At 41.5% G+C, this 10,820-nt stretch overlaps 1 protein-coding gene across 1 annotated transcript; it reads right to left on the bottom strand.

Annotated features, from left to right (window-relative positions):
• Positions 1 to 2,987: 2,987 nt before the first annotated feature.
• Positions 2,988 to 9,854, bottom strand: LOC107133623 (olfactory receptor 7E24-like). The gene is made up of 4 exons (XM_015475903.1): positions 9,693 to 9,854; positions 7,966 to 8,115; positions 5,550 to 5,659; positions 2,988 to 3,930 (listed from the first exon to the last, which is right to left on the bottom strand). The coding sequence occupies exons 1-4, from the start codon at positions 9,852 to 9,854 to the stop codon at positions 2,988 to 2,990; spliced, it is 1,365 nt and encodes a 454-aa protein (XP_015331389.1).
• Between the last annotated feature and the right edge of the window lie 966 nt (positions 9,855 to 10,820).

The raw sequence follows: 10,820 nt of genomic DNA, 5'->3' as shown, positions 1-10,820 counted from the left end.
GGGTAGAGAAAAGTGATGGGAGGGGAGGGGAGGGGATGGGGGAAAGAAGAGGATAGGAAAGGCAGCAGAATACAACAGACACTAGTATGGCAATATGTAAATCAATGGATGTGTAACTGATGTGATTCTGCAATTTGTATACGGGGTAAAAATGGGAGTTCATAACCCACTTGAATCAAAGTGTGAAATATGGTATATCAAGAACTATGTAATGTTTTGAACAACCAACAATAAAAATATTAAAAAAAAAAGAACCAAACTAAGTATACCCTTCAGTGGCATTTACTTTTTCACTATGGGGGTTTTTGTATGCTTGTTTTTAAAGTTTTGGGGGAATTGTTGATGGACCTTTATTTTATTTATTTAAATGCAGTGCTAATAATTGAACCCAGTGCCTCACTCATACTAGGCAAGTGTTCTACTGCTGAGCCAAAGCCCCAGGCCCTATTTATTTTCTTTTCTTTTTTTAACTTTAACATTCAGTCATAAGGAAAATAGTGAATTTATTGAAGAATACAATTTTCAATGGACACTGCAGCATTGGAATTAGGTGAAACTCAAAATTGTGTCTAAGACCAAGCTCTAAGTGTCTCCTGTTACTCCCCTTTGTACCTATTTTGTTTGTCATAGGCTTGTGAACATCTCTGCCATTGTTCATGAGCAACTGAATGATGTATATGCTGTGAAGGGGAAGTATGGGGCTCATGTGTAAATGACACAGACACAAACAAGAGGTACTCAATCTAGGATGAAGGTACAGAGAGAGCAGCAGTGTGTTCAAACTCCACTGAGTATGGCCAAGACCTGTGCACAGAGCAGGGTCTATCCAATGATTAATTATTTTTTATTTTTTATTTTTTTAACTCCTTGTGCCAAACATGGTATGGACTCTTTGATATCAGAAGTGAAAGAGTTGGTCATTCTATCACAAATATACATCATATAACTAAAGAGGGGTATTTTGGAAATGTGAAACCAGTAAATTTAGGTTACAAGATATTTTAATAGTATGAAGATTAGCATTTCCATATTATTTATAACTATCTAGGTCATATTTGCCCATATTTTATACCTTCTCCTATATGAATCATGTAGAGAGCACAAGTTTGCTCATTAATCTGGATTCAGTGACATTGTATCAACTAGAAATCACCTTCAATGACATTGCTGAGTAACAGAGACACTAACAACCTGCCCCAAGTTTAACAAAGAACCAGCTGAGACAACAGAAAATGAAATCAAATCATGAATCTCAGTGTGAGATGCTAATCTTTTCACTGTTTTCCATCCATCACAATATTTTAAGCTGAATCCAGAGGTCTTAGCTGCAGGCACCTACCAAATACAGTCTTAACCTCTTCCAAGTCCCTGAGTAGTCATGAAATCATGACGTGCTTTGCTTCCTCCCAAGAAGAGGCCTGACTCCCAGAATTCAGGAGGATGTGGCAGCTGCAAGGGTGTCCTGCAGAGGGGGACACAGGGAACTCTGGGATGGTTGATTTGTGCCCTCTTAATGTTAGAACTTTGTCTCATTTAAGCCACTTTTCCAGAATTAGTTAAAGTGTTAGTCCTGGGATCTACTGGAAATCCTAAGTGAAGGGTATAGAAAAATAGAGTCCCATTCTGAAGGGACAGAAAAATGAAACAGGGTTGCTTGTGAAAGGGACAATCTGCCAGCTCTGTCCTGCCAAGATGCTATGTGTCACAAATCCACAGTGCATTTCACACATAGTTTCAGTTATTTGACTTAAACTGCTAGCCCAAGTTACAAAAATATCTGATCCTCTCTACTCTGTCAAAAACAATAACCTGGCACTTATAACTTGGTGAAGATTTTGCAGAAGAATTTAAGAATCTACAAATAGTGCACAGTTCAGCGCCTGGCACTCAGGGATCTCTCATGGAAGGATCATATGTTTGTATGTGGTACTCATCCAGGTCCACCTCCTCATCGTCACCTTCATAAAGGTGCTAATGTCAGTGTGAAGGAGCACATTCCCTCCATGTGGATGACAGTGTGTGGTAAGAAGGATCAGTGAGGGAGGAAAGGAAAACTGTAGTGACATTGCCACCATGCTCACCACCACCGTGGATGTCACACACATGCCTCGACCCTCAGTCCCCATGACTGACACTGTGCAGTGCTCTCCCCTCTGGGCAGCCACACTGCATGTTGGTCCTTCCTCCATCCTCACCTCCCTCAGCAGTTACCTATTTACACTGGCTCAGGTGGTCATGACTTAGGAGAGTGGATTCCACATGGCTGGTACCCAGTCACCTCCCACCTCATCTTTAGTATTGACATCTGTGCACGCTCAGGTAGGGGCTTCCTAAGACACAACCAGGGTGAGAAGAAACACAGGATGGGGCCCACCTGACTGGAGACATCAAGCTGAAATGCTGGAGGCACAGGCTGCTCATTGACTGTGGTATGACCTTGGAGGTTAAAAGCATAAAATTCGTTACTTGGAGGTTAAAAGCATAAAATTCCTTAGAGCCACAGGTGGAGAAGGCTTTGTACTTCCCACCTGAAGAGCATATCACAAGCTCTACAGTGTCATGAAAGAAAGATGAATATCAACTAATGTTTTTCAGCAATTCTTAGTAAAAAAGAAGTTCATCTGTACTATTGATTTCTTTCAATTGTTTCCTTTTTTAACAGGAGCTTCTTAGGTCGCTTTCATTATGGTAAATTTAAATTATAAAAACTTGTCACTATTATCATTGTTAAATGTATAGCTTAGTGGCATTAAAAATAGACAGTTGTAAAACAATCACAATTATTTATCTCCATCATTCTTATCTTACCCAAGTAAAACCTTGTTCCTGGTGTGAAAAAAACTAAATATCCCTTCCCAACATAAGATCCAACCATTATACTATAAAAATTGATGACAAAATAGCATACAGGGCATAATGACAGGTCCAGGCATCAACTCTTGCTGCATTTGCAGCATGCATTGACACCAGAGATCACAGTCCTGAGGTCAGAGTGCCCTACTCTGCAGCCTCCTCAGGGCACTTTTAATGTCCCTGTTCCTCAGGCTGTAGATGAAAGGGTTCAGCATGGGGGTGACCACAGTGAACATCACTGAGGCCATCACATCTTTTTTGGGAATATGTGATGCAGCTGATCCAAGGTACACTGCAGAGGCTGTTCCTAAAAATAAGCCAACAACTTCCCGGTGAGAGCCACAGGTGGAGAAGGCTTTGCACTTCCCATCTGAAGAAGGGATCCTCGGAATGGAGGAAATAATTTTATAGTAAGAGAAAAAGATCCCTGAGAGAGGGAACAGGCCATAGATGGCTGCAAGAAAATACTTGGCAATGTTATTAGAGAAGGTGTCAGAACAAGAAAGATTCAGGAGTTGAGAAGGGTCACAGAAGAAACTGGAAATTTCCACATGCTTGAAACTGGTAATTTGTAAGATCATCAAATTGTGCAGCTGAGAATCCAAGAGACACAGAAAAAAGGACCCCAAAACTAAGAAGCCACAGAGGCGAGGGCTCATAATGACCTGATAATGCAGTGGGTGGCAGATGGCCACAAACTGATCATAGGCCATTACAGTCAGAAGCATATAATCCATATTACCAAGAAGGAGAAAAAGAGACATCTGTGTCAGGCAGCCCCCATAGGAAATGACTCTGCTGTGAGTTTGGATGTTCACAATCATGTTTGGGACCGTGGTGGAGATGAAACCAATGTCAGTGAGGGACAGGTTGGAGAGGAAGAAGTACATGGGGGTATGGAGATGGGGGTCAGAGCTGACAGCCACGATGATGAGCAGGTTCCCAAGCACTGTGACCAGGTACATGGACAGGAACAGTCCAAAGAGGGTGGGCTGCAGGTATGGATTCTCTGAGAGTCCCATGAGATAGAATTTAGAGAGACATATTTGATTTTTTGCTTGCATATTTCTTGGGCACCTTTTGAAACAAAGAAGTTTTGAAACAGAAAAACATTAAACAGGTACCACACATTCTATAAACAATATAATTCAAATATGAATCAGCAAGGTGCTCACACTTTAGGTCCATACACCTTTAATAATAATGTTCGGCAGTGAAATACCCAGTCTTCACCCAGTCTCCTTTATCATTACTTCCTCCATCATTCACCTTCTTTCTATACTCACCTTGGAGATACTGAATTGAGCAATATTAGAAATCCAGGAGCAAAGGAGAGAAGAAGTTTGTGATCACAAAGAAATTTAGCTTACTGTTTAAGAAAAAATCAGATAATAAGTAATGGCCTTTCTATAAGGAAAATTAAGAAGCAGTTTGATATACCTCATTTTGTTCTAAGGCTTTTGGACAAAAACCTTTGAGAAGATATTACAGACTGTAAGGACTGCTTTTAATGGCCACTAAATTAAAGTTAATGCAGCATAACCAGAATGCATTATGTTCCAATTGTCTGCAAGATTTCTCATCATTCTTGATCTTCTCATTTGCTTTTGTTGTGGATTTGTTTATTCTCCAAAAATAATATAATATGAAATAAGTAGCTTATTTGTTCCCACTGGATAGTTTTCAGCAAAGGTCGACAGGGCTTAATACAAGTATATCTTACAAATATTTCCAGTTTCATGAGTAGGAATGAAAATAACACCTATCCTTAGGTTTTCTTTGAGAGTGATTGGGCTGTTTTCAAGCATGGAGGAGCATGTGGTGAGCTCCAAGGAGGTCCTGGAGGGGGCCCAATATATGACCTATGCTGAATGATTCTGAGCCTCCCCTACTGTGACATCTCCTGTGACTTGTGACCATTCTTCCATGGTGCATGTAGCAGGTGCCGCTATTTTTCTTCCCTTATCCCCAGGAATCCCACAAGGAAGAGCACCATGGGCAAGGCTCTCTTTCTGCAGTGACAGGGAGTGAAATGGCTGATTGCCTTGCCCATGGGACAGCCTGCCAGGATCCTCCTGTGATGTCCTATGTCCATGGTTAGACAGACCAATATAAGCAGGCTGCTCTCTATTCCACCTAACAAAGCTGAGTTGCATAAATACAATGGTTTTCTTGGTTTACTATACACTAAATTGGGTGTGCATAAGCAGAGTAGGATGCTGTACATGGAATGGAAGAGAGGACAAGAACAGGCTGCTCAGCCCTCAGCCTGGACAACCTGCACCTCAGTTCATGATCTCTGGCTTCTGTCATCAATCACCTCATCATCCCATCAGCACAGTCACAGCACTTTCATAATGATTAGGAAATGATTTTAAGGACTGTCAAATTTTGTGCATTTGTGGTTGAGTTTCCTATGGAAAATAGAACCAGTTTGGGTAAAAATAAATTTTTAAAAACATATCTGATACCCTCATCTTAAATAAAAACCAAAACTTCATGAATTCATATACAATTCTGTACTTGCGGGTGTCCTTCCATCTGGCTACTCAAACAGTGATGTTTGTCGTCAAGGTGAGAAAATGTTACTCCCAGTAATCCTTAGCACATTCCAGAGCCCATGCTGCATTTATTTGGTTAGTTGATTCTCTGATGGGTCATGAAACATAAGTGCCCATCCCAATACCCACCCATACCTGGTGCCCAACAAAGGCTCAGGCTCTGTGCCCAGCATTCCCATGAATATGCTCTCAGCTGGGCGCTTCCTGATGCAGAACCACAGCAGGGGACACAGCCATGCAGTACACTGGACATGAACAATCCACTGAAATACTGCAGGCACAGACTGTGGACTAATATAGGACCTTGGAAGCTCAATACACAGAGCTCACAATTAGACTAATCAGTCCATGCAATGCCCATCTCTAAGGACTTCCTACTATTAATGCAGGAAGATGAAGAAAACAAAGGTCCACTTAAGATTTGGACCCTAGCTATAATTGGGAGGCACCTTATGTTCTCAGTTTACTTTTTTCTCTTTATTAGTATTTAAAGATACATCTCCTTTTAATGTCTAATTCTTATTAGATAAAAATATAAATAACAAAAATCACTATATGAACCGTAAGAAGCATACATTTCAGTGACAGGTATTTGTCATTAAGTGTTTTTAATTAAAGCATTTAATTTTAATTAAGCATTCAGTCATTAAATTAATAGTGCTAAATTAATTAAACATTCAGTCATTAAATTAATAGTGTTAATTACTTAAGCATTCAGTCATTAAATTAATAATGTTAAATTAACTGCTCAAATGACTCTGCAGCATTGGAATGATGTGAAACTCTAAAACACGCCTCAGACCAAGCTCTAAGGGTCTGCTGTCACTTCCTCTTGTTCGTACTCTGCTTTTCCTAGTCTCATGGATGTCCCTGCCATTGTTCTTGAGTAATTGGAGGTTGTAAATGCTGTTAAGGAGAAGTATGGGGCTCCAGTGTTCATGGCATAGACACAGACAAGATCTGCTCAATCATGTGTCTGACTCTGTGGGACATTCCTGCTGAGGAGGAAGGGACAGAGGACAGCACCAGTGTGCTGAAACCCCTCTGAGCAAGGCCAAGACCTGAGCAAAGAGCAAGAGCTTAACACATTTTGCCCTATTTTATCTCCTGTGTCTAACGTGGTCTATAGGCTCTGAGGAATCAGAAATGAAGGTGAGATGGTCATTTCACCCCAAATATTCAGCATACACCTACATAAGAGGAGTATGAAAATGTAACACTATAGAAATTGAAAACACAACTTTGGATCCAAAGATATTTCAGTTGAATAGTATGAACATTTGCCTTTCCATTTTAATAATAACTATCTAATTTTTGACCATATTTTACATCTTCATCACATATCAACCACATAGAGAGCAAAGTTTTCTATTTAATCTGGATTCAATGACATTGGATGCACTGGAAATCACCTTGGATCACATTGCTGTTTCAGATACTGTAGCAAACAGCCAGGTATTGGAGGAAAAAAAATGAGTCCAGCCAACAGCAGCCAAAATTAAATTGTGACTCTCTGCGCTCTGATAAACTAAACTTTTTCCCTATTTCCAACCATTAGAATACTTTAAGTTGAATCCAGGGGACTTAGCTGCAGGTACATTTTTCAAATTCCTGAGTAGTAATGCAGTCCAGACCTGCTTTGTCTCCTCTTCAGATGGAGAAGGCTGGGAACCAGAATGCAGGAGGATGTGGCAGCTTCAAGGATATCTTGGAGTAGCAGAAACAGGGAGGTCTGTGCTGGATTATTTGTGCCTACTTGACCTTAAATTTTTGTCTAATCTCAGCCATTCTTTCAGAAGTGGATCAAGTGACAAACTAACTTCTCTGAATTGGGATCTACCAGAAATCCCAAAGGGAAGTACACATGAAAAGGAAGCCCATCTTGCAGAGAAAGGAAAGTACAACCCACTGCTGTTTTTAAAGGGGACAACCTGCCAGCACTGGCCTGACAAGATGCCATGTGCCTCAAACCCACACTATATTTCAAATGTGGCTTCAGTTGTTCTATCTGAACATTATCACAATTTATATAAACACCTATACTCTTTCCTGCTGTCTAAAATAAAACTGTGTGACACTTATGCTGTGGGAAGACTTTGCACATGAATTCAAACAACCTACAAATAACACATAGTTTAGCAGTGGCACTCAGTAATCCCCCAAAAAAGATCATCCTCATCATCTCCTTCATAAATCTTTTGAATTGCTTATCACACATTTAAAGGGACACATTTTCTCCTCTTCTGGATGACAGTGTGTGGCAGGAACAGCCAGTGTGGGAATAAGACAAGGCTTTCCATGTGCTTTCTGTTCTGCGCACCACAACCAAGCCTATGAACTCATAGAATCATCACTCATCATCTGGCCCTTGTTCTCCCATCTGGTAAGACAAACTGCATGCTCCTACTGAGGGTGAAGAAATAATGCTGTGGAATGCCTTTCCTCCCCCCTCGCCTCACACAGCAGTTACTGATTCACACTGGGGCTCTGTGGTAGCTCCAAAGCCCTAAGTCCCTGATGCCCAGTGGTCCTCACTTCAGCCTTCGGGTACCAACACAATCTCAGCTAAGAGCTTCCTGATGCAGACGTCCACAGCAGGAAGATCAATTATGGAGCCCACTGGACTGAAGTCCTCAAGCCGAAGGGCTGGAAGAGGCACAGACTGATTGTTGACTACTGTGTGAACTTGGCAGCTCAATGCCTAGGGCACCCAATTTACCAAGTAGTTGAAACATATCAGGAAGAAGAGGAGGAGAAAATAGACATCAATAAATGTTCACAGTTTGTATCAACTACTAACTAGGTTTTTCTCTAATATTAATTTATTTTTAAAGACTTTTTTCATATTAGTATTCTTATGGTAAATTTAAGCTACAAAAAGTTACAATTTCACTTTCTCAAGTATATAGATGTGCAGCATTAATACATGTGTGTATTTATGACCCTGACACCATGATCCATCTCCAAAATTTTTCATTTTTCCAAAGTGATATTTGGTTCCAAATGTGAAAAATTCCCAAACATTCCTTCAAACACTAGCTACTAGCATTGAACAAAGAATGTGAGAAACTAATTAGAAAAAAAAAATTAAAAAAAGAAGAAAAGGCTCTGCTTTTTTTTGGCCTCACACATGTATGCTGAAGAGAGTTCACTCCACAGCCAATCAGAGTCCTGGAAGGGCACAGGCTCAGGAGTTTGGCTGTGGTTACTTGGCAATGACTGTTTCCAGGAGGACCACTACCAAACCATGAGCTCCGCTGTAGATGGTGCTGTGGGGAGACTTGGCTCAACTCTAAGGGCTAGGTTGGGATTTCAAAGGCGGTTTTAGGTGAGGGGGAGGGAAGATGCCTCTGAGGCCCTGGCCTCTGCCAAGGAGAAGCCTTTTGGCTTGGGAACACAGATCCAGGGGCCATTGAGCTCCTCCACCAGCCTGAGGATAACATGCCTGTGCTTTAGGCAGGGAGGTCTTAATAGATGTAGCTGGCCCAGGTACCAGATAGGATACAACCTGTGAACAATTTGCAGAAGGCTGTAAATGTGGGCAGCAGATGAGAAGAACAGGTAATAGACTGGAACCTAGAAGCAAGAAGCCTGAGGCACCAGAAGGAGGACATGTGTGAGAAGTAAGCAAAGTCCAGGTTGCACAGCAGGGGGAAAACCAGGGAGAAAAGATCTCCCTCACTAAGACGCCTGGTGGCACTGCCCCTAAACCGCCTCAGCCCTGGGACCTGCAAACTAGGAGGGGCCTGATGCCTAGTCCACCTTGATGAGTAGCCAAATAAAAACTGGGTTCCCATCCACTAAAAAAATAAAAAGAAAAAAGAATGTGAGAAACCAAAAACTAAAGCTCTGATTATTACTATAAGTGCAGATTATAGGACTGAATGTTTAGCTTTGCTGAATTTTCTTACAAACAATGCAACTGGATTCTTCATGTGCTACTAGCGACTGCTTCACAGACATAGTGATTGGGACTGACAGACTGCAAAATGGATCCACAAACTATTTTTATTCTTTCCCACCTGACAGTTTTCAGCATAAATCCCCAGATCTTAACCACTGGTGAATCTCAGTTACATTTAAAAAATCTTCCCACTCTTATGAGTAAGAATGAAATTAAATCTGACCTAAGCTTTGCAGTGAGATGCTGTTTTCAAGTATGGAGGAGCATGTGGGGAGCCCCCAGGAAGGTTCTGGAGGGGTCCAAGAGTGTGATCTATGCTGAAAGATCATGAGCCTCCCCTACTGACCTCTCCTGTGACCTGTGGCTGTTCTTACATGGTGCATGCAATAGGCGCCCACACTGCTCTGCCCTGGGATCCCCAGGAATCTCACAAGGAAGAGCCCATGGGCAAGGCTCTCATTCTGAAGGATAGAAAGGCTGTTTGGCCTGCTGATGGGACAGCCTGCCAGGGTTCTCCTGTGATGCCCTGTGTCCATGGTCAGGCAGCTCAGTGCAAACAGGCTGCACTCTTTCCCACCTAACAAAGGAGTACAAGTTACATTTTTTTTTCTACAAAATAATATGTGGACACATATAACTAAAGTGAGATGTCACACATGAAATGACATAGAACACGTTGCTCACCCCTGAGCCTGAGAAGCCCTGCACCTCAGTTCATGGTGCTCTGGCTTCTGTCCTCCTCATCATCATCCTTTTCACAACCACCACAGTCCTTTCATAGAGCTTTGGAAACACTATTGAAGGACCCATTGCACTGTGGTACATCAGAGTTTTGTAGTAAATAGAACCAGTGTTTAGGTCAGTGGGGTCTCTGATAAACTGTGTGATTATGGCATGCTTGGTGGCTAGGAAGTTTCTGTGCAAAGGTACAGAATACCTGGCTGCTGGTAAACTTCCATGTGAAAGACTTGGGATGCCTGGCTGCTGTAGCAATGTTGCTCATGAGGAAGCTCTGTGTTCAGAGTTTTATCAGTTTGGACCTTGATCTTAGGCACATTAGCTCCTGGGAATAAAGGAACTTGCTTGCCCGATAAGGATAATGTTTCACCAAGCACTGGTACTCCTATCTGTCCTCTTAAGAGTAACTTTAGATAAGGGACTTTCTTGAGAGCTGCAAAAAGCTCCTGACATTGCATATTGAAATGTAACTGCAGAATAAGCAACATTACTGATACTCTAAACAATATGTAGTTATGGCACTCCTGACCTAACGTAACCTATTGATATAAATAAATGTGGCCACTTGGACAAGGGGCCACTTCTTTTCCTGCTTCTACCTCTTGTCTCTGTGTCTCCATTATTATTATTTCTTACACCAGTGTGAGTGGAAAGCACATTATAAATAAGGTATATGATATCCCAGTAAAAATAAAAACAAAAATTCACAAACATCATACATGAAACTTATCATCCTGAGATCTTCCCATCTGGATACTCAAACT

This window comes from Marmota marmota, unplaced genomic scaffold (genome assembly GCF_001458135.2).
Source record: "Marmota marmota marmota unplaced genomic scaffold, marMar, whole genome shotgun sequence".
NCBI classification, from domain to species: domain Eukaryota; kingdom Metazoa; phylum Chordata; class Mammalia; order Rodentia; family Sciuridae; genus Marmota; species Marmota marmota.
The sequence above is the reverse complement of the archived record's forward strand: the minus strand, read 5'-3'. Positions and strand labels throughout refer to the sequence as shown.

Excerpts from the sequence above, each read along its gene's own strand:
- LOC107133623 (XM_015475903.1), bottom strand. The coding sequence starts at position 9,854 with ATGGACACAGGGCATCACAGGAGAACCCTGGCAGGCTGTCCCATCAGC. Across the intron at positions 8,116-9,692 it reads GCGCCTATTGCATGCACCAT|GCATTGAGCTGCCAAGTTCA; the intron begins GTAAGAACAGCC and ends TGGGTGCCCTAG. Across the intron at positions 5,660-7,965 it reads TCTTAGCTGAGATTGTGTTG|TGTACTGCATGGCTGTGTCC; the intron begins GTACCCGAAGGC and ends GTTCATGTCCAG.